This window comes from Pimephales promelas, chromosome 17, assembly GCF_988280905.1.
Source record: "Pimephales promelas chromosome 17, fPimPro1.hap1.1, whole genome shotgun sequence".
NCBI classification, from domain to species: Eukaryota; Metazoa; Chordata; class Actinopteri; order Cypriniformes; family Leuciscidae; genus Pimephales; species Pimephales promelas.
In genome coordinates, this window is record NC_142785.1 from 25,695,426 (window position 1) to 25,719,459 (window position 24,034).

General features: G+C 38.0%; 1 protein-coding gene across 25 annotated transcripts in view; it reads left to right on the forward strand.

The window, feature by feature from the left end:
- The window catches only part of rbfox3a (RNA binding fox-1 homolog 3a), a 494,366-nt gene that overhangs the window by 465,179 nt on the left and 5,153 nt on the right, over positions 1-24,034 (forward strand). For 24 of the 25 annotated variants that reach the window (XM_089122270.1, XM_089122267.1, XM_089122269.1 and 21 more), the window contains 5 exons: positions 6,643-6,775; positions 7,214-7,253; positions 10,341-10,405; positions 14,699-14,777; positions 16,999-23,207. In XM_089122270.1, coding sequence (XP_088978396.1) covers positions 6,643-6,775; positions 7,214-7,253; positions 10,341-10,405; positions 14,699-14,777; positions 16,999-17,043 — 362 coding nt within the window. In that variant the 3' untranslated portion in view covers positions 17,044-23,207. Of the gene's footprint in view, positions 1-6,642; positions 6,776-7,213; positions 7,254-10,340; positions 10,406-14,698; positions 14,778-16,998; positions 23,208-24,034 lie in introns of those variants that run through there. The other variant, XM_089122261.1, reaches the window with a different exon arrangement.

The window sequence follows — 24,034 nt, forward strand, 5'->3', positions numbered from 1 at the left end:
GACGCGAGGCTGAGGCGCTAGCCGTGCTCGGGAAATTTAATTGTGCAATCCAGGAGTCGTTTTTTCCCGCCTCGCTCGATTCGTACAGGCGGCGCGTGCATGAAGGACGTGGGAAACGTAATATTGATTGATTGACAGCTCTCTCAGCCAATGAATTTGGTCCTTGGCAGCATGTTGAGACAAACACGCCAATAAGATTAAAATGCAAAGTAGTTTTCAAGTTAAAAAAAAAATAGATGTATATAAATATATTGAGTGATGTTTGGAAAGGGACGTTTGACTTCATTCCGTGTGTGTCTGATCAATAAAAATCACTGGCTCGAAACATACCTTACGCAATTACGTGAATGACAATTACATGCGTCATTCCATTCCAAAATGTGTCAACTGGCAATCAAAACGCAACACAAATATGCACAGTGTTGCCACAAGGGGGAGCTATAACAGGCATTAGTACAAACGGTATTCTTCTGTGGTGTTTCTTTTTCTTCTTGGTCTACTGTCAACTACTGTTACATTATTCAACCTGACAATATTAGAGTAGAGTGCCAGAAATGGAGTCTGACTGTTGGTAACACAAGCTCAAGATATTTCATGTTGCATTCTACAACATAAAATACATCACCAGCTTTTACGTTTCTTGAAAAATGTGGTTGCTAGCAAGTGGCTAAATGTGACTACACTGTAAAAAAAATATTGTTGGTTTAACTTTAAAATTAAGTAACCTGGTTGCCTTAAAATTTTAAGTTGATTGAACTGGAGTTAGTTAGTGAGTTAATACAATGATGGAGATTAATTTAATCATCCGAAACTCAAAATAATAAGTTATCTGAACTAAATAAATTATTTAAGTTGATGTGATAACAAATCTTGAAAATATTTTTTTTACATTAAATGTCATCACGTTTCATATTAAAATTTAAATTAGAATTCATACCCAATGGTCCACTTTTGCAGCCTTGTTGTGTTTATACCGGTACTTACAAATTTGCAAACTATTTGGTAACATTTTACTTGAAGGGGTGTGCATAAGATATCTGTATCATGAATATCTTTGTGACCTCAACTACAGTGGTACTAATTGAATTTGTCATTAAAAAAGTTCAAATGGATTCATGACAGCCAATGTCAAAACCAACCACCTGACATGTGAATGACAGGTTGTGTTGTCTTAGTAATGTCAAGTTGTCATGACAAAGACACTGACCGGTTATGATGTATTGGTTTATGTCAAGGTTTCATAACAAAGACATCGCAAACAATGTCATATTTGCATTAAAAATGTCATAACTGAGTGAATGACACTTAATGACAGTAGTCACAAACATGCATAAAACTTCTTTCATATTCATATGTCATGTCATGATTATGAAGGTGTCATGTTAGTCTTATGCACACCCCTTCAAGTAAAGTGTTACCAACTAGTTTAACTCAAACTTTCCAACTTGCAGATTTTGGTGGTGACATTGAAAAATTGCTACCGTGGTGTAGTTTAACTTTTATTTGTGATTGTATTTGGGTTTTAAAATTCATTAAGGTTGCATTCATTTGTGAAGATTATATTAATGAACAAAACGTGCAAGAATAATACACTCTTATAGAAAACAGAGCTTATTTCCTGCAATATTGCAGACATACAGAAGACAATGGAAAAAATCATTTTGTCTTTTTGTCAAGTGAACATTTAAAGGTATCTTTAGTGCCCCTGGAACAGCAACACAACAAATGCTACAAGTATAAATTATATTCAAACGTTCACACCTGCTGTCTTTTTGAGAGCGCGTAATAGTGCACCCATGTGTGTGCACCCCTTTAAAAGAGGTGCATTGTGGGAATTTTATGCTTTTTCAATTACAAAACCACTCAAATAAATCTATAATTGAAATTAAGTAGTCTAATTACAATATTTGAAGTATCGGGGGGAGGAAAACACTCCCTTTAATCTAGCAATGGTGTAATTTTCCTCATGATATGGGTTTATCGGTGGTCTGATTATCTAAAGACATTTCACAATAGCACGCAGTGTGAGAGAGGCCCTCATCCGGCGATTTCCAGTCGCACCGCATTAAAGGAGCCAGTCTTGCAGTAAATGAAAGAGACCTGAGGGGGGTTGGGGATGTAATTGCCCCCACACCTCCATCCAAACAGCCCAATGGGACTCTTTCCACCCCTGTGTAAACCCAGATAAATGCAGCAGTGTGCCAGCATCCCTATCGGTTTATACTCTAGATGTGCAGATGTGAAGGGTTTTTGACCTTCTCTCATGTTAAAATAACAGGTTAGCACAAGGCCTGCAAGTATTTATGCTCACACACACTTCTGCCTTTGTGTGTTTCATAGGCTTTATGGAGTGTCATAACTGGCTGGAATGATTTATGGCTTATTATTGAATCGGTGCTGCGTGCAGACCCATAGCTCATTATGAGATTACATTTATGTACGTCATGGCACACATATAATGTACACACACACACACACAAAATCAAAGAAGATATAAGAGCATTGTCCATGACTGGAATTCGGGATAAATTGACCATGGCCTGGCATATATCAGAGACGACCACTGTTTGGCATATTAACACCGACTCTATAGCTTAAAAGGGACAAATTAAAATGTCAACGGCTCCATGCTATATCAAAACGAAAGAGCAAACGCCTTACCTTCAGCCATTCGTCTTTCTTTTACGTCTGGTGAAGGGCCGTACCTCTCCGCCGCTGATTGGTGTGTCGCATACAAGAGATTTTATTGTTTGTTTGTTTGTCTGAGAGGAGATACAGGAGTCAAACGGAAATTATACCAGTGCTTGCAAACCCCAGGGCCAAAAGTTTGCTGAATGTGAATCGAAGAAGAAGTCTTTACACCAAGGCGGTGTGCTAAATTTATAGACATACATGTGCTCAAAATAAACCCAGCTGACCTCATTAAAAGGGCTAACTTTGACACATATTGACTATTAACTGAGTGCTGCTGCCTGTACAGTAATGATCAGGAGGAAGGGCAGGTTCTGTTTGGGGATATGAAATAACTGAAGAGGGCTGTCCTGCTCCTCTGAGACACAGAATAGACAGTGATAGTGTATTCAGTGCATAAATGAGAAAGAGAGCTTTGTGGGCCGCACTGCTGGGCTGGGTTCTGCTTGCACAGTACTATGGGTAAATCTGGCTGTGTCATTGACTCATCAGGGCCATATATACTCTTATCCTTTTTACAGTTTTAATCATTTTCCTTATCTCCTTTCCTTTTAATACCATTCTCACACTTAAACCTGTTGCAAACATATATGGGTCATATTTATCTAAAAAAAAAAACGAACTGCACTCTTAGCTCTTAGTACGCGCCAATAAACAGGAATACAGAGTAATGTGTTGTGTTCTCCAACATCCAGCTCTTTCTCAGTCAGATATTATTTTGCTAACTTTTTGCGATCTTGCACCCATATTTATCAACTTATTGGATTTGTTTGCCTTTTTCTGTTTGTCTTAGGTCATTTTTAACCCCAAAATAAGAAAAAAATGCATATTTTTCTTAAAGCTGCAGTCCGTAGCTTTTTTTGGGTTAAAAATTATCCAAAATTTGAGAATTTGTATAACCAGCCAGTGTTAAAAACTGCGTACCTTAGCTCGATTCAAAGCTTGTAAAAATGTTTTTAATTCCAGTGGTACTGGTGGATTTCCACAGGAGATTCGAGCGTGTCTTTGCGTCATTACGTCACATCTGTAGACATAAAGAAGGAGTCTCAGCTAGTAGGCTATATTGCGTGAGGACGTTGGAGGTGGAGATTTATAGCCTTTTCTCACAGCACTTGATATAATTAAACTTATCAAATTGATGGCGGATCCAGAAAGGTTCAAATGACAATCACCAGTGACAACAGATTCACCCGCTGTAAAATGCAAAAGACTCCGTTCGGACTTCGGAGTGGCAACATAAAAAAGAGACTGCAACCGGACCATGTAAAAACAAGGATACGTATCGGAAGGACATTACATATAGTCACCCAATGCTGACGTTGTTAACATTAACAATTTGAGAAAAAAGTATAATCTGCAGGGTTTTGCGTGATATGATAACTTATAAGCGATAGTTAGATTTAATCAGTGCGATTTACTGCAATGTCAGAACCAGAACAAAGGTGGATGTTTCTTATTTATTCAGATTACCTTTTCCGGTGAAAATGATTATGTTGGTCAATCATACTTCCAAAAAGAATAATCTGTGATTCTGAATGGCAGTATCCACACCAGCGCGATTACTGACAGCCTCACTCTCCTCAAACATTGTGTTCATCCACGCTGTGCCGTGTCAAACTACAACTCGCGTAAAGTTAATAATTCTGCGAATGCAGATTTCAAACAGAGATAGCGACAAAGAGGGAAAACACCAGACCGTAGCTTTAAAGAAAACAAATCCTATATCATTAATATTATTTGAATCAAGACCCTACAATTTTGGCATTTACCTTCTGAGTTCTCTACAATATATAGCAATTGTAAGTCGCTTTGGATAAAAGCGTCAGCTAAATGTAAAAGTAAATGTACAACACCAGAAATCTCATTTTAAGAGATAATTCAGAAAGAAAATGCCACAATTGTGTATATAAAATATGTATATATGTTTTTTAGGGCTGTCAAACGATTAATCGCGATCAATCGCATCCAAAATAAAAGTTTGTGTTTACATAATATATGTGGGTGCACTATGTATAATTATTTTATATGTATAAATACACACACATGCTTGAATATACAAAATAATTATACACAGTGCACCCAGAAATATATTATGTAAACACAAACTTTTATTTTGGATGTGATTAATCGCAGTTAATCGTTTGACAGCCCTAATGTTTTTGTTTACATTTTCACTATATGGTGGTTTTTGTTCTGTAATTGTAATTTAATTGAATGAAAACAAAAATAATTGTATTACAGTAATGAGACTCATGTCGCAAGTAAATAGAGTAATGACAATTTTCTAAGTGTTCATACTTCTCCAGTCAGATTAGACTTTGCGAGATTGAGAAAGAGCTTTCCGTTTTAATGTGCAATATGCATCTAATGGACTGAGCTGCGGGCAGTCTGTGGGCGTCTGTGGCCGAGACTGTGTGAAATGTGACCCGGACATGTTTTCACCCATTTATTGTTACACATGCTGTTTCAAGTTTCATTCTGTCTGCTTCACTTTCACATCCGTGTATCTTTCCTTAACATGCATAAAGCCTCAGTCTCTCTCTCAACTCTGCCACCTCTCCCAGTCTTGACCCTGAGTTGTCCCTGTTCTCCTCCAGGCTGGGTCTGGCCCCAGCGGTGGCGTGAGGCTGGGGAAGTGTGTGTGGGGGGAGAGAGATGAGGGATGGCGCCAGCCTGTGATTGCATCTCTAAACAATCCTCTCCATCTGCTCTCTCAACCTTGTGTGCCAGAACCTTGTGTCTCACCTACAACAACCTACCATCTCCCCTGCCTCGCACACACCCCTCCAGAGTGGGAGAGCAGCCAGACACACACACACACACACCCCACGCACAAGCGTTCAGAGATACCCACAATAGAGAGGCTTCCCCAGACAGGGTTTGCCTTACCTTTTTGCTCTCTAAGATTAATGGTAAATATTTAGCTGGAAAAAATCTGGAAAGTTGAGTTTAGTTTGTTTTATTTATTTGTTTCAAGGATAGCCCCTTGAGATGAACCATCTCATTTTCGAGGGGGTCCCTTCTTTACAACAAACAAGATCTTAATAGAAGTTCATAAATAAAGTAAATACAACACAAAACTATTACAAACATTTAAATACATTGACATTCTCATACATACACACACACTTTCAAACAATGCTCCCATAATACTCCTTGTTGCTTCTCAATTGGTGTGGTAGTTTATGCTCGAATGTCATTTTTTCATAAGAAATCAATTGAGTCAGTAAATGGGATGCACAATGGTGGTGAGCCAATTTTAGAAGGGTTTTTTTTTTACATTTTAATTTTTATTTTATTTTTTTTTTTACATTTAGATTACCTTTGACGTCATCTTACGCTCGCGAAGGTTAATCTTCAAAAACACAAATATTAATATTTCACAAGATTTTAATGTAAAATTAAGCCTGTCTCTATATTTTGTGATGCCTAAATTCACTAGCAGAGCATTTTATTTCATATTTAATATATTTTTTTATTTTATTATTGATAATTTATACATTATCTGCAGTTACATGAAAATAATTATTGGTGTTATCGTATCAGACAGAATTTAAATATCAGTCCATCAGTTGCTCCACAAGTAACTTGTTGTTGATGTTGACAGACAGCCCAGAATTCCATAGTGCACCTTTAATAAATATCACTTTTGAGTTTGAAGGACATTTCGGTTTTACATTTGCACACATCTTGAAATGTATCGGGTTGCACACAAATCTGGGTCCTGAAGCAAAACAGTTTGAGAATCACTGGCTGTAACATGCCGCCATGTTTGATGTTTTGTGCCAACATGACGCACCGGTTGACATCCGTCTGAGTTGTTTTAAAGCATCACATTTTAGGATGACAGTGCGTTGTCACACTACCGACTGAAAGCCGATTGGTGGTGACAGGTGTGCCTCTTAGAAGCAAAAGCTTATGTCACCACCTTTCTTCTCTCCTTTCTTCCAGTGACAGGCTTCCCCTATCCAACCACAGGGGCGACGGTGGCTTACAGGGGTGCCCACTTGAGAGGCAGAGGTCGTGCCGTCTACAACACGTTCCGTGCTGCACCTCCACCCCCTCCCATTCCCGCTTACGGAGCGTGAGTTCACCCAAAACATACACCTTGTTTTTGTCCAAGCCTGAGGCCATTATTAGGTAAACTTCTGCACTTAAAAGCACTGTCATAAAAGGGTCATTTTCGCATTATATGTGCTGCAGCCTTAACGTGCAACATGACCGCTTGATGGCTATAAAGTGCGTTACACTCTAATGGCGAGCCCTACCAGTTTTCCCCAGTGACAAGACAGAGCATAGCCCATTATAAAGCAACATTGTTTTCCTCTAAGCACAGAAAATGGCCGTCTTTCCAATCTGCTCTATTTTATTCCTTTCCTCACTGTCTGGAGTGCATTGTTTTGTCTGCTGAATGAATGCAACGCTGCATGATTTATTTCATTCTCTGTACAGTGTGAGGAAACTCCATAGACGTTCAGCACTGATGTGTTGTGTTTTGTTATTTCTTGTTGTGTCTTTGCAGTGTGGTTTACCAAGATGGCTTCTACGGTGCTGAGATCTATGTGAGTATACTCGGTTTTGCTGCCATTTCCACTGTTTCGGTAAATTAAGGAAAGTCTGTATGCAACGCTGAGCCTAACCTAAGCATCTGGTGCTGAATCTTTCATAAGGACAAGGGTCAGCTCAGGTCACCATGTGCAAATCCACTAGGATGGCCATTTGTGGAGTACTAAATACCTTTTTGGGTTCCCCTGCGCATTCCACTACTTGGAACAATGAAGTCACACACGGCTAAACCGTCTTCCTTTGAAGACTGTAGTTGATCTCAATGGATTGTACGATAATGCTGACATGTCTAGTGTGGATTGAACCAAAAACAAACCCCCCCTCCGCACTTAACGTCTCATTCTTCCACATTTTATCTCCACCGCGGCCTGGTTTCACTCTAAGTGGGAGGAAAATCACGCCGGATCAAGTTGATGAAGTCGACGTTACAGTGTTTTTGTTTTAATTTCTGGCGTGCGTTTGATCCGCCTTTCCCTCAGCTTCCATTAAAATACAGCCCAAAGGCCTCACTCTACAGCCCGAGATTGTGCCCAGGCCCTATTGTTTTTGACAGGCCGTCACAATGTATTAGTCTGTCAGGTGATCAGAGAGCGTGCCTCCCTTTCCCAGGATTATTTCACTGCATGAAAAATGGAAATTAATTCAACATTTAGATCTGAAACGGGACAAATGAACATGGACGTAATTGTGATGCCTTTACCTGGCGTGCACAATAGTATGTTTGCCACCAAGTTAGCCAGGAGTGGGGTTTTAACCCCATAGATCACAGTCAAATGGATTCCTCTGGTCAGAGTCTGCCTCTAAGGAGTTGCCGATCAACTTTTGAGTTGCCTGAAAGCAAGATACCTTATATAGGAATTGTTGACACGACAAATTATGATTCTCTCGATAATTACCGTCAGTGTTTTCTCACTCTCATGTCGTTCTAAACCTGTATGCTGATTTTTAAATTAATCTTTTCTATATAACCTTTCTTTACACATACAATATCAGTTTATCCCTCAAACCGTCATCCTGTAAATGTGGACAAATGTGGGCACAGAGGACTCAGGTGCGATCCTAATTTTTATTTATTATAAATGTTATATCACTGTCTTTGATAAAGTTTTGTCTGTCCATTTATGGTGTTTTTTTTATTTTGGGGGTATTTTTGAATATATTTACTTCAAAAAGTACCATATTTTCTATCTAAATTATGCTTATTTTTATGTTTTATTTTTTAACTGCATTAAAACATCATTCCCATTAGTTCTTAGTGCTAAAACCTGAAGATGAAGTGACTTCAGCTGTCACCTGGTGTCTTATTTTGGCTTATTTTAGAATGCTTACAGTTTTTCCCATTCATTTCTATGGCCCATATTTGACCCAAATACAAGATTAAGGAAGGGTTTTTTTCACCCACTTTACATTGTAGAATTGAGTCAAAAAAAATGTGTGTGTTCAGGAGGAAAACTTAGGAAAATTATCTAAGTCTTGTACCGCTCAGACCAAGGGAAGTATTTTTTTTAAATAAATCAAAACTATTTTGCCCACATTTGTCCAGAATACGGTTTTAGGGATATAGTGACTAGGTAGCATAAAGTAGTCTTTAATGTCTAGTAGTCTGTTCAATATGTTCACTCAAATGATTGGGATCAAATTATTTTTTTGAAGAAATTACTACTTTTATTCCAACATTATTGGTCTTGTAGTGTCTCGTAACGTAATCCCATGATGTCAAGCTCGAGATTTTATAGTGGTTTTGTGATAGGCCGTGGTCATTGCATGGAAAAATAATCTTTTAGGACGTGAGGGTGAGTAAATAATTATATAAATATCATATGTGGTTTACCTATCCCTTTAAATCCATCCGTGTGGGGAGTTGATGAAACCAGCGGAATTAAGAATCTGTAACTTGTACGGAATCCATGTACACACTCGTCTATGACCTGCTTTTTCTTCAACTCCAGTAGCTAAACATTTGATCTTAGCAGAGGAGCATTGGACATTAATCCCGAGCTGAAAAATAAATGAGAGCATCTATAATTCAGCGCGCAGTCCTGTATCTGCGATGCCTCGGTCCTGCACGCGCTCTGGCACCGCGATTATTCACATAATGTTCCAGTGATGTCAGCGAGCTAAAATCACAAAGAGCGGAGCTGCGTTTCATTAAAACAGACAGTTCAATAAACACCCCAGCCACTTAGATACGCGCTTGCAGCCAGCAAATACATTCCCTGTTGTTTAAAGCTTGGCATGTTTGTAGTGTAAGCGTTCACGAAACATCACCCGGAGAAGACTAGCAGACAGCCCTCGGTTGTTCCAGCTAACCACCTCGACTAATGTCTGATGCCGCTTGCAAGTCGACTATTAATAGCTAGCTTGAACGGAGCAATTAATAGCTTTGTCACATGTCATCTAATGCTTATACAAGCAATATTTAGTGTTGTCTTGTGCCATTCTCCAGCCACGGATGAGCACGTTGTATGTGTCAGGACTGCTCCCCTGGGCACCGAGCCAGGGGACTCGTATTGGCCAGCCACATTAATTAAAAGGCCCCTTCAATAGCTTCAGCCAAATCTTCCATTTGGTTCATTCGCAGTAAGCAAACATTGACTGATTTTAATTGTTTATACCAGATTGCCACTTACCATGCTGATCGATAGTTGCCCGGCCCTGCCATTTCAATTGATGGGATTGATGCGCTCTGGAAAGACAAGCCGTTGGTTGCACCACTTTTGCTGCACTCAGCTTAGATAAGTGAAGACGCTCAGATGGTTCGCTTTCGGACTTGGGCTGTTAAGCATCTGTGCCGAGATCTATATGAAGAGCTAATGCGGTCAATCTGACAATTCCCCTTTAAACAAAAAGGCTTCACAAAAAGCTGTATTGGCAAACTAAATACCACCTAAATCACTCAGCGCTGATTTTAGTGAGCATTGACAGGCCTTTTCAGCAGCACTCTTAAGGTTGTAACTGAGCTTTTGGGATTCACTGCATTGTTAATGTATGAACAGTCCAGTTATGTTGTGGTTCTAACATTTCATGTCACCCATGTCCTGCTGTTTGCTTGTGTCTGACGGATGCCCTTATGTAATTGACAGGGTGGCTATGCAGCATACAGATATGCCCAACCAGCCGCAGCAGCTGCAGCGGCCTACAGTGACAGGTAAGAGTCCAGCAGCGCTTCCTGTTTGGAAGGAATTAAGGGCCAGATTTACTAAACTCGGCAAATTAGCGTGGGGGCGCAATTCTAAAAAAGCGCCGGTGGGAGTGGAAAGTTCTGCAGCTAGCGTCTGCTTTAAAGGAGTAGTTCACTTTTGCTGATAATTTACTCACCCCCATGTCATCCAAGATGTCCATGTCTTTCTTTCTTCAGTCGAAAAGAAATTAGGTTTTTGATGAAAACATTCCAGGATTTTTCTCAACATCCAAAAGACAGTTTCAGTGCAAACTGTTCAAACGCCTTTAAACGATTCCAGACGATGAATAAGGGTCTGTAATCGAAACGATCGCTCATTTAAAAAAAAAAAAAAGTTTAAGTTTTATAAGCTCAAATGGTCACCCGCTCTGTTCTGTGATGCGCGTTCGTGACTCTCCTGTTCAAACTTGTTCATCAAAATGAACACATCGTTTATCCGAGTCAATTCGTTCATTTTGTTCGTTGAATGAACCAAATGACACGACAAAAGATTTGTTCATTTTGATAAACAAGTTTGAACAGGGGAGTCACAAACGCTAAAACACGAAACGAAATTATCAGCATGAACTACTCTTTTAATACATGCTTTTTTTAGGCAGTAAATAATGGCGCAAAAAGCAGTGAATTAATTAGCACAAACTTTAGTAAATGAGGATTCATTTAAATTGCATATGCAATAAAAATGTCCACGCTGTTTTAGTGTCTTTAGGAAATCTTAACGGCCGTTTTTTAACGCCAAATGAGGGTTTGCGCTGGCACAAGCTGTTAGTAAATCTGGCCCTATCATTTTTACAAAATGTATCTTTATGGCTGTCGTAGTTAGCATGTAAACTTGACATATTTTATGTTTGTTTGTTTTTACTTTTCTACCAAATTGGTTATAGTTTAATTCTGCTTTTAAAGACAGCTTTTGTTATAAATATTTACAAATTGTAGACATTTAGATTTAGATGTTTCTTTATATATTAAACAGCATAGTTACAATGAAGCAATGAAGCTACTGCATAGTGTCCTACATCATCATTTGATAAGTTACAATTCAAATAGAAAAGCTCCTTATCTGGTTTAATCTTATCCATTGCAAGTTTTAACTGTATTTGAGATCCGAAGTCCTTCTGGAAAAGTGTTTCGTCAGCTCCGAAAGTCCGGTTTGAGTTTACAGATCTGCTCTCTCATTAAACCGAATCTTTAAATGAGATCATTTAGACATCCCTTTCCTATCTTTGATAAACTCTCACCCTTTAAACTTGAATTCAACCTGAATTTCTGTAACCACTTAGCTTACTCACTTCAGGCCACAGGGTTGAGTGTATGTGTGTGCGTGAAGACGAAGGTGGTGCAGGGTTGTCAGTAATTTATCCAGGACCTGTGGGGACCCTGTCAGGTTGGATCAGGCCAGGCACTGGTTTAATCTAGGCAAGATTGAGCGTGTCAGTGCCGATAAGGCACGGCCCTGCCTGCCAGCCTGAAGAGCCCAGATAATGTAAGATTTATCAGAGCCAAGCACAGATCCACATCAGAGCAGGTGACAAGACTGGCATTTCACCGCGCTTATTTCAGCCCCCTTCCTGCGTCCCCTCTTTCACTCCAGCTCTCTTTTTCTCTCTCCACCTCTTTCTGCATCACTTGTCGTTCAACTCCTTGCTTTCACAAAAGCCAGCTCTGCGTTGTGCTCTCTAATTTGAGATGTCATGGGGAGGGGGGTTTAAAAGTAAGTGTTTAAATTTTGAACTAGCCTCTTTAAAGAGTGTTAACTCTGTCATCATTTCCTCTCGTGACTTACTTTCTTCTGTACAACATAAAAATATATATATATATATATTCTGAGATGTTTTTGAACTTTTGTTGTCAATGCAATGAAAGTCAATGGGGCCCAAAACAGCATTAGGGCTCATTGTGTGGCAAAACGTTTTTTCCTAAATGTCTTTGTGTTCACACACAAGAGAATAAAAGTCATACAGGTTTGAAATGGCAAATTAAATGATCATTTCTTGCTTTATCTCAAGCCTGTATGACTTTTTCTTATGTTGAACATGAAAAGAAGATATTTTGAGAAACCTCTTTGTGTCCCAAAGAAGAAAGTAAGTCACAGTAGGGTTAGTAATTAAAGACAGAATTATCTTTTAATTATCGAGTGGAGACCGCGTTTGAACTAGCCATCCAGGTTACCTTTGGATTGGGTGATTCCCGCTGATGCCTGGTTAAGATGCAGGTTAAGTAGCCCGGTCCGGCTGTAGTGTTTCAGGGATTCCCAGCCGCCCTCGTCTGCACTGTCACAAGCGGTTAAAATCCCCTCCGCTCGGCTCTCTCACTCCACTGAGCTGGCCTGACCTTTGATGTTGTAATAATCCCGGACGACAAAAAACCTGGTCAGATCCGATAGTATTTCCATATGTAATAGCATGTCTGGGCCCAGGATTTTCCACCGTCTCTCCTCTTTTCTCCTCGCTCAGTCTGTGCCCTCGGCACCCGGCTCGGCCTGCCTTATCTGCTCCCTGCAGGCCCTCATTTGCAAGCGTGTGTTTGTAGGGAAAGTCAACAAATGAAGAAGGGAAGTGTTGGGGGTTAATAAATAAATAAAGAAAGAAGTAAGGCCCATCTTGGAGGAATTAGTTCCAAATCGGTACCAATGAAAAGAGTCAGAGAACGCCACCGCCGCCACCAGCCCTGTGCCTCTTTACAGAGCAGCTTGGGTAAACAAGAGAGGGCAAAGGAGCATGAAAAGGATAAAGAGAGCTGTGAACATAAACTCTCTGCCTCCTTCACTCGCTTTTTTAATGCGCACGCACAACAACACAAAATCCAAAGCATCCATGCATCTCTTTGCTTGCTGGGTCTTTCCTGTGCGCAGTACCTTTAGAACTTTGTAACTTTTAAAATGAATTTGCAAATGTTGTAATTTAAGGACATCATTGGTATAAAAAATCATTTGTATAAAAATGCTTTGCCATTCATTTTATTTATTTATTCAGACTTGATTATTTACAGAGTAGCATGAAAAAAATAGCCATTGCTTAGTGAGGGACTAAGAGTTCGCTTACATGCAGTGTGTTTTTAAATATATATATATATATATATATTAACCAACTTTTAAGTTTATCATACATATTTCTGAAGGATGTTGTGAGTTAAAGCATTTTACAAATTCTAACATGGAAAGGGATTTTGAGAACAGGAAAAACAATTACACCATGTTTTTTTTCTGAAACATTTTGATTAGAGGAATGATGAAAATAAAGAAACACCTGGAAGATTTATTAATAAAAAATCAAAAATAAAAATCAACTAACATGATTTAACCCTAAAACCGTATTCTGGACAAATGTGAGCAAAAAAGTTTTGATTTATTTTTAAAAAATACTTCCCTTGGTCTGAGCGGTACAAGACTTGGCTACTTTTCCTAAGTTTGCCCCCTGAACACACACTTTTTTTTTTTTTTTTGACTCAATTCTACAATGTTAAGTGGGTGATAAAAAACCCTCCTTGATCTTGTATTTGGGTCAAAAATGGTCACCCATAGAAATTAATGGGAAAAACAGTAATTTAGAGCATTCTAAAATAAGCCAAAATAAGACACCAGGTGACAGCAAAGTCACTTCATCTTTAGGTTTTAGCTCTAAGAATTTATTGGAATGATATTTTAATGTAGTTATAAAAATAAAACATAAAAATAAGCATAATTTACATAGAAAATATGGTACTTTTTGAAGTAAATAAATTCAAAAATACCCCCAAAATAAAAATAAACACCACAAATGGATAGACAAAACTTTATCGAAGACAGCAATATAACATTTATAATAAATAAAAATTAGGATCACACCTGAGTCCTCTGTGCCCACATTTGTCCACACTTACAGAAGCGAATATGGTTTGAGGGCTAGAAATGGTAGAAAGGACCCTGCAGTTCTGCAGTTCATTTTGGGTTTCCTGTTTCTACTTTTCTCTATTCTACGTTTCTTTTCTGTCTTGTCCCTCTCTGACCAATATATTTTTTTTACCACATGCTCATAAGATAAAAATACTTTTACTCCAAAACAATAACAGAGCACCTATCACTTTTAACACACTCTTACCTTTATACAGTGTATTTATGGCAAGCCAGTGATTGCATTTTTATCAGACAGGAAGAAAGAGAGGGCAAGAGAGAGGGAGGAAGGGTGTAGTGATAATGGATCTAGTTCAAATGAACAGCATTCACTGGAGCATCCCATCTTCTCAAAGCTTCAATGCTCCCTCCGTTTCTTCCTTTCCCTGTAGCTATGGCAGAGTCTATGCAACAGCAGACCCTTATCACCACACGATTGGACCTGCAGCCACGTACAGCGTGGGCACTATGGTGAGTAATGAAACATTAATACATGTCCTGACGTTACACAGACCCGAGCACCCCAACAACATACAAGAGCCCAGTGCAACCGTAAGAATGCTGAAAGATATCGTTGTGCGTTCTGTTCAATTTATTTAAGTTATGACTACAATGATTGTAAGTATTATAAAGCGAATAGTAAGTGAAGCATGTGCGGCGAGCTGGAGATATGTAGTTGGGGTGACTGATTTCTTAAATATTGTACATGAACATATTCAGGGTCCAAAATTACCAGCCATAAATTTATGAGCCATACACTTTTATTGTGCTTTATTTATATAGATAGATTCAAAATAGGCATAGATTCAAAAGGTAAACTTTTGTCCATTTTAGATGCTAATATGTACATTTTAGGTGTTAATATGTACATGTTTAGTGTTAATATGTACATTTTAGGTGTTAATATGTACATTTGTGCTAATATGTCCATTTCAGGAGCTAATATGTCCATTTTATATCCTAATATGTACATTTTAGATGGCAATATGTACATTTTAGGTACCAATATATACATTTTAAGTGTTAATATGTACATTTTAGGTGCTAATATGTCCATTTCATGAGATAATATGCCCATTTTAAGTGGTAATATGTACATTTTAGGTGCTAATATGTACATTTTGGGTGCTAATATGTACATTTCAGGTGCTAATATGTACCACTAAGGTACCAATATGCAGCCTTTGGGTACAAAAGTGTACCTTTTGAAAGGGTACAGCCCCAGTGACAGCTTTTGTACCTTTTTTAGATGTGCTAATTTTGTTAATTTTGGACCCTGTTTGCATGTTGATATGTGTTCACATATTCTGATACTCATCAGCTGATATATGTGTATGTGACAGTTTTTCAAGATGGATCCTGAGCATTTTGTATCTGATTAAATGCAATACTGACACTTGATTAGACCTTCCAAATGAGACATTTTCCTTTGCATATCAGCATTGTCAATGTGATGTGGGGATCGTCGTCCCGTTAATGTTTGTTTTTAGCTAGCTTTTGCAGCTAACATCAAAGATGAAAAATTCTAAAACTCCTATCTGAACACAAAAAGAGAAAACTCTTTATGATTTGTTTTTTTTGTTTTTTTGCGGCTGTTGGTCGGGACTTTTCTCAAGATTAACGACCATCAAGCTCGTGCAGCAGCGTGCCGAGGGAGATTAAAGAAAAGGCGAGAGATAGAGGGAGAACGACAGGAAAAAAAGAACGAGAAAAAAAAAAAAGATTCCATCGCACCCACCTCCCCCTGCCCATGAGGCTTATTGGACAAACACTCTGCCTAAGACAAATGACTGGAATTTACCAAGTCGACATCCGTGTGATTCTCCAAACCGAACTATTCCCCGGTGCAGCTGCTAGCTAAAAGCTTTCATTAATTAAGACCATTTTTTCCTCTTCATTTACTTAATTAAAACTGTGGCCTGTGTTGCTTTTTTGCCTCATTTTTCCTTTCTTTTTTTAAAACCAAAAAATTTTCCTCCCTTTCTCAAGACTTCAATTTGCCACTTTAAGGCATAGCAAATATCCTCCGGTCGAACGAGGGGCCGCTGGGGGGCCGAGGTGAGCCCTCAGAGTTCTCAGTGATGCCAGGACCAAAACCGGTTGCGACTTAAATGAGCAGAACTCCTCTCAGTACTTGCACTGAGCCTGCTGAGAATGAAATGAATATCATTAAATCTTATTTGACCAGCAGATCACAAGTTAAGAGTATTTAATAATGAGCCCCTCAGAGAGTAAGAAAAAAGTTAGTTTCCTTTGCTCTCTGTTAGAACAGAATTCATTCCACGTTTAAGGCGTGTGTGTTTAGCACAGGGTCGGAGCTGAGGAGAACGGCCCATAGAGCCTTTGAAGTTTTTTGTACTTGGCGAGAGTTAGCAGGCACTACTGCAAGAGAGGTCTGAGAAAGCAGCGCATGTTAGATGTCTCCAATCAGATCAGCCTATGTGGCAGGCGGCCATGATGGAGAGGTTCGATAAAGAGCAGCTGACGAAACACAGCAGCAGGATTCAGTCGCAACCCGGTTGAACCCGCCAAACTCTGAACTCTGACACGACCCGCCCTGAAATTCACACTGTAATTTCCTTACAAAAGCAAAACGAGACGAAAGGGAAGAAAATTTCAACAACTGTTCACCCCAGAGAATCTATTTAACACTGATTGGGTCCTTTTTGTTTTTTCATCTTTGATGTTGCAGGCTAGCCTTTACAGAGGAGGTTACAGTCGCTTCACACCCTACTAGAGAGAGAATCAATCCCCCCGACCAAACAAACAAACAAACAAATAAACAAAAGAAAGCAAACACAAACAAACAACCCACCCACCTCCACCGTCAAGGTTTGCAAAGCGCGAACCTGCCCCGAACAGTCACATTTGGGCTAAAGCTCTGCTTATCATCCTGCGGTTATCCGGCATTTCTGTTGCTTGGCTATTGATTTGGAATCTGTTTTGTTTGTATTGAAATGTGTGGTTCGGGAGGGGAGGGGCTGAGTGACAGAGGGAAGGGTGGGGGGGGGAGGGGGGGCTGTCCAATGAGTTTTCTCATTTAGTCGCGGTGTAGATTTATGGGCATGAGCTCAGCTGATTTATGTGGACAGGGAGTGGGCCAGGAAGTGAGTTTATTTGCCTGACTAAATGGCACAGCAATGAGCAACTTGAGCAAAACAACAGCAGTGCTAGACTCGCACACGTATATTTGCAGTCTTTGCATTAAAGGCCCCACTGAACACCCACTTATTAGAAGTGACGATGACTGCTATTCATTACAATGAGAAAAGAAAACCTCTAAGGTTTTGCTTATGCTATCTGTAAACTAATATAGCCTTACTATTTTTTTTTCTCCAGTAAATATCAAAGGGGAACATTCATTTACGAATCTCTATGATTGTTTACCAAAACTATATTGCAGTAGTGTTTAAAATGATAGTTGGCTACATGGACCCATCATAAAGGTTTTCAAGTAATTCTGTCACTCACACCCTCTTTCATTTTGACGTACTGTTATGTAACTCAATGAATTTATTGTCTGTATGATTGCAACTGTGTCATTTGGGGAGATTGATTTCAAGACTTTTTTAAAGTTTGGTAAAAAAAAAAAAAAGTATTCTATTGCCACAGATGGACTTAAAATACATTTTATGAGAATTTAATATGTTATTATTTTGGTCATTTTTGTCCCTCACAAATTGTTTTAGCACTGAAGGAGCATAGGCACTTATTGTGGCCATTGGCGTTCTTATTATTCTTCCGTTTCTTCTTCTTTTGCTCTGTGGCAGCCCACAGAACCGCTTATGAAATTAAGCACACTTGAGGACAGTTTCCAAAACGCTAGCGCCACCAATTGTCCAAATTTGCACTTATGTTTATGCTAATAACTTTTGAACTGTAAGGGCTAAAAAACTAAATTATTCTTTCTCAAGATTCTTTGGCTCAAGACGATTCTATCACCGCCATTTTGAATTTTCTGAAAAAATTTGCTTAGTCGAACATAACTAATTTTCTCATAGAGCCTTTATGAAATTTCCAAAAATTAATTTAGCCTATTGTAATGAAACTTAGGGTCTGCATAACTTCCTGTCCGCCATTGTGATTTTCTTTCAAAACCTACTTTTTTAAACTTCTCCTAGACCGTTCATCCGATTTTCACAAAAATCATCTGAAATTTGAGGCATGATGCCAAAATGACTCTGCAATGCTTTGGCATATTGACATCAAACTTTGTGTCTTACTCTGACCACATCAATTTCATGACAGCACCACCTACTGGTCGAAAGTGATAAACCATTCAATCATATTAGTAGGGACTGTACTAATGATTTTTCATTCCTTTACAATAAGGTTTCGTTTGATAACACTTTACTGCATTAGTTAACATTCACTAACAAACTACAGCATTTATTGTTAATATTGGTCTCTGCACTGTAACCTAAAATGAACATTTAATATGCTGCAAAAAAATATTTTTCATTGTTAGTTCATGTTAGTTAATTGAGAAATGAGAATGTAAGTGTTACCATAATAATAATAATAATAATTTGTTTTTTATTTCAACAAACCCAACAAATCTAGTGAAATTTTCTAATGCGCAAATCTACTTATTATTTACAGGCAATAAAAGCAAAATATCTAACAATGAAATAATCTTAGAGCATATACAGGTATGATATAGCTAATGTTCATGTTGGCTTACAATTCATATTTTGAACTAAACCTGTGTAGAAATACGTCTGCCTGTTTCAAAGCAAAAGTAAATATTCATGAAGGAATGCCCTCAGCAAGGTTTCCTTCAGTTTTAATCTGTTAGGTGTCACATAAAGAGCGTACACTTAATCAAGGCCGCTTCTGCCGCTCAGAAGGCATTCTGTAAATAAACATAGTGCGGTAATGTGGAAAGAGAGAACACTTCCCCACTACACGGTCTATTGCACCCTCTAGCTGATGAGATGTCCAGAATCCCACTGCAACCGAGAGATGACAGGGGGAGCAATTACTGCTCATTGCTCAAATCTCCATCACGCTTATGTTAATATGGAAGACGCAGTCCGCTTGAAAATCATTTTGAATAGAAAATTTGAACTGACAAAGATTCAGGGATATATCAGACTTTAAGGATTGATGCATTTAAAATAAAAAGACATCCGACTATCCACTGGGAAACCGCTCCCTTTGCAGAGAGTTCCTCTTATGGTGTTCTAAACAACATGTTCCAGTATTGATTTGCTGTTGAGTTACGTGTTAAGCGCCAAGAGTATGCGACCTAGTCATAGATCTCCTGGACATTTTTAGTCAAGTCTAAAATGTATGTGGAGGACAGGCCAGGCTAAGAGTTCCCAGTAGGAGCGGGATGATTTAAGATATTGTGCAGGGAAACCGTTGAGACAAACATACTTTCCATATAGGGTCAGACAACTTCTCATTGAACAAGACACTTCTCTAATCAATTTATACCAAAAAAAAAACTTAAAACAAAAAAGTGTTCAAAAGTTTGGGATCGGTGCAATTTTTAAATGCTTACAAAAGAGCTCTTATGCTCATCAAAGCTTTTATTTAATTTGAAAAAAATACAGTAAAAAACTGTAATATTGTTAAATATTATTACAATTTAAAACAACTGTTTATTTATTCCTGTGATGGCAAAACTGATTTTCAGCATCATTACTCCACACTCTTAGAAAAAAGGGTTCATTGGGGTTCTATATAGAAGCCTTTTATGCTAAAAATGTTCTATAATACAAAGGTTCTTTATAGGCTATTATTCATTCATATATTTCATTATTCTGCAACATTTTGTAGTTGTAATTAAATTATTGTTGTTTATTAAACTGTTGTAGTCACATTTTTATCATGCTGATTTTTGGAGGAGAAAAACTGAAATGGCACTCTTCGTGTGATATTGATAAACTACATAAAATTATATTCATATAGGCATTTTCTAACCCACATATCTTTTGTGATCATTCACATGCATTCATAAATAGATTTTAGGGTCTTGATGTTTGTCAATAATATGAAATATATATTAATCCGGAAAGGACAAAACAAATAAGATAATGAATGAACCCAAAAGGTTCCATATAGAAGCTTTTTCCTAGTTAAAAGGTTCTTATTATTGAACCCTTAAAAGGGTCCTGTTTTAGGGGTTCCAAATACGTAGTGCTGATAGAACCTTTTATAAGGTTCTAAATAGAACCATTTCTTCTAAGAGTGCAGTCCTCAGTGTCACGTGATCCTTGTCACTCAAGGACATTTCTTATTATCAGTGTTGAAAACAGTTGTGCTGCTTAATATTTTTTGTTCAGAAGAAAAGCATTTATTTAAAACTTTCGTGACATCTATAACTGCCTTTACTGTCACAATTTAACACATACTTGCTGAATAAAAGTATTAATTTCTTTCATTTTTAAATACTGACCACAAACCATTAAACGTTTGTATGTATTTCGATTTTTATAAATAAATTAGAACATAATATCACCCAGACATTAGTTAACATAATAAATGAGTTGAAGTAAGGCTTGAAAGTCAAGCGATCAATTTTCAAGAAGATCCAGCCTAACGTTCTTTTATCAATGTTGGAGAGGCACTTGTGCACGATACGGCGAGAGATTTTCCCCAAGGTGACATTCCTCCCGAGGCCCAGCACTTTATACAGGACCTGTGATAAGACATGCCAGGCCTTTAGAGAAGAGAGAGAAGAATGAGAAAGGCAGAGTTGGGGGTGGCAGTTATCCTCCCAGTGAAATAGGGCCTCCCTCGTTTCCTGGTTCCTCTGGGCGTTGATCATGTCCTTGTGTCTCACACACATACACACGCACACCCCCAGTAAATAGCAGCCTGCACCCCTCAAATGGAATTGTAAGGCTGGAGTTATAGAAGAAGGGGAAAGAAACCAGGGTAGAGAGGCAGCATCCAAAGTAATTTACTCCACAGATTAAAGATAACAGCATTGAGTCAATAACCACTGATCTCATTTGGAGATACACTAGGCCAGCCAGGCGCGTGGCACAGCCGTTCTGCTCAGTCTATTACCATAGCTGTTGCGGCTGCCTCTTCAGACACGCCGTTCTCCCATGAGTGTGAAATCACAGCAGCCTATTGTAAAACATAGATTAGATGCATTGCTTTTTTCCACCTTTGTAGGGAGAAATCTACAGCGCAACATAATATTTCACCTAAACGAATGTGTCCTTGTTCCCCTAGTGCTGCGTGCGGCTCACTTGGCTCTTAGAAAAACGGTGGACTGTGCAAGCATTAGCAAAACTAAAAACTACGTTTTGTTAAATCAGTATTGAATATGTACTCGGGACTTACTAATACATCCGCACATTTTACTAATTAGTTCCTTATCGTGGCCACCTTGTAATAATTCTTTCCCTTGGTTTAGTTAAACCAAAACGAGGGAACAAATTAGTTCAAGGTGGCCACGATTTACTTAAATGAGGGAATGAATTCTTAATTTGTGGCCACAATTCAACTAAAACGAGTGGCCTCGATACGTATTTCTCCGCTGTCATGTCCGTAAATATGTTTTCATCTGGGAGAAGTGTTTAAAAGTGGACTAAAAAAAGGGCTTGTTTTCCTTAAATATCCAAACTATTGTTTATTATCAGAAACCAAAATACAAAAGCTATAATAGTCTTCTGTGGGAATGGAATACCAGATTTATTTTGCACTGTAAATAACATTGTGATTTTAATTTCTCAAATTTTTCTGTCTGACTTTGAACAATGTGTTGTTAGTGTTGATCAGTTTGAAAATGAAAAGGTGTGGCGTATAAAAACACTATTGCCACTGTGTGTTAAACATACAAAGTACAAAGTCCTTTCTTTTGTAAACTTATTATACACCCTTAAGAATATTATGTGGTGACATTTTTATATAATATAATATAATAGGCTTTAAATCCAAATTGTTTATACCTTTTCTGAGGAGAGGAGAGAGCATATTATGTCCAGATGTGAGTCAATTTCTCTGTGCTGTGTGTTGTTGAGCTATTTAAATGTGTGTCCTTTTTTTCCTTACATCGAGAAGGTATTTACGGTGCCCTCTGACCTCTGTTTCCTTTACGTGGAAGACACAATTTTAATTGACTCACATTTTCTGAAGTGGCTTTACTCAGAGTACGAGCCTTCGTTGTGTTCGGTGCTTCCAGCCACGTACTTTGTTAGTCCTAAAAAGTGGCAAAACAACGTTTTTAGTTTGACCATAAACCGCGCTTCCTCTTGTTAAATATCTATGCAGAATTGAAAATCAATTGGAGTTAATTCATGGAAAAGACTATCATATTCTTGACTAAGGCATTTCCGTCTCCATTTCAGACAATTAAACTAATCAAGCGACTATATTAGGACTCAATCACCCATTTATTTAATTCCAGCATTTAGGCAGAGAGAAAACACAGCGCTGAGCATGAAATAACTGCTGAGGAGACAGTTTGCAGTCGTCTAAACGAATGTGTGAGCTTGCAGATTGACAAGATGGAAGTCTCCGTCTTGCATGGACGCCGCAGTGGGCCATTAAAAGATTGCCTGTTTAATTAGCTCTGTTAATGCAGTGATTTGTAAGATGGCACCATGGGCCAGGGGCCAGTCCACATAGCAGCAGATTTTCATCTCTCTCAATTTGATGGCACAAATGTTCATTTACTGAGAGATCTGTTTGAGGGTGCAAAACTGCAAACAGGATGAAATTAGAAGCTAAAAAATAGAAGTTAATAGTAAAATACAACTGTTTATTTCACAATGCATCAGCTTAAATTGCATAGAATGATGTCAATAATAGACCCGGACTACACTGGTCATTATATCTGCTGTTACCTCATTAACTTTCTGTCATTTAAAATTGTGACTATTCCATGTGCTGTGCAATTTTCTTCTGTCAGGGGATTTTTAGAAAATGTTTTTTTTTTTAAAGCAAAAACTGTACTATTTGTACATAATACTATATATATAAAATATATACTGTATGTGTGTGTGTGTGTGTGTGTGTGTGTGAGAGAGAGAGAACATATCGCAGTCATCTTTTGTATGTATAACCCGTAGTATTAAATGTGTTCTTGCTGTCCATTTCATGTAGGCTTAACATTGTGAAAGTTTCAGCTTATATGAATCGCGTCATCTGTTAAAATCCAACTGGTACATTCTGCTCTCGCTTAGCCATTTGTTTTTGGACTTCATGATACAGTAGGTAAAGCCATGTACATAAAATAAAAATAAGTAATATTTAAGCAATTTTTGTGTCTAAATAAAAGGAAAATTACAACTCTGTGTTTAGTTTTTCTGTTTTGCTTGACTTTATGCAAATCGATGTAATGTGTATGTATATATATATATATATATATATATATATATGTAAATGTTTTATATACTCTACCATTTGAAAAGTTTGGGGTCAGTAAGATTTTTTTTTTTTTTACTGTTTTTGAAAGATGTCTCAACAAGGCTGCATTTATTTGATTAAAAATACAGTAAAATACCAAAAAATACAGTAATATTGTGAAATATTATTACAATTTAAAATAATTGTTCTTATTTTAATATATTTTAAAATGTCATATATTCCTGTGGTGTCAGAGCTGAATTTTCAGCATCATTACTCCAGTCTTTAGTGTCACATGATCCTTCAGAAATCATTGTAATATACTTATTTGATGCTCAAGAAACATTTCTTATTATCAGTGTTGTTAAAACAGTTGTGCTGCTTAATATTTTTGTGGTAACGATGATATAATTTTT